General features: G+C 45.0%; 1 protein-coding gene across 1 annotated transcript; it reads right to left on the bottom strand.

Moving 5' to 3' along the window:
* Positions 1-3: 3 nt before the first annotated feature.
* Positions 4-275, bottom strand: LOC108254467 (the record flags this gene model as incomplete). The annotated part of the gene is made up of 1 exon (XM_017449453.2): positions 4-275. A coding segment is annotated over one exon (272 nt), but the record flags the coding sequence as incomplete, so codon positions are not given.
* Between the last annotated feature and the right edge of the window lie 3 nt (positions 276-278).

The following is a 278-nucleotide window of genomic DNA, read 5'->3' as shown; positions in this document are numbered from 1 at the left end:
TTAGGTGTGGTGGGGGGAACATCAGAGCGGACTAGAAAGATACGTCCGTTACTTAGACCAATGACAACACGGTGTTGTTCCGGTAGAAACAAGATGGCGATGACTGGAGATTCCTCTGTATTATCCTCCAGTAAGGAATAGCTGAACACATGGTGGTAATCTGTAGCGGAGTATGCATGGAGATGTGACCTTGTATCTCCTAACCATACACTTGTATTAACTACACACATAGCAGTAGGAGGATCTGGTAACTCAGTAGTAACGTATTGATGCCATGC

The sequence above is a fragment of the Diaphorina citri genome, unplaced genomic scaffold, assembly GCF_000475195.1.
Source record: "Diaphorina citri unplaced genomic scaffold, Diaci psyllid genome assembly version 1.1 scaffold115495, whole genome shotgun sequence".
In the NCBI taxonomy this organism is placed as follows: Eukaryota; Metazoa; Arthropoda; class Insecta; order Hemiptera; family Psyllidae; genus Diaphorina; species Diaphorina citri.
This window is presented reverse-complemented; position numbering and strand designations above follow the sequence as displayed.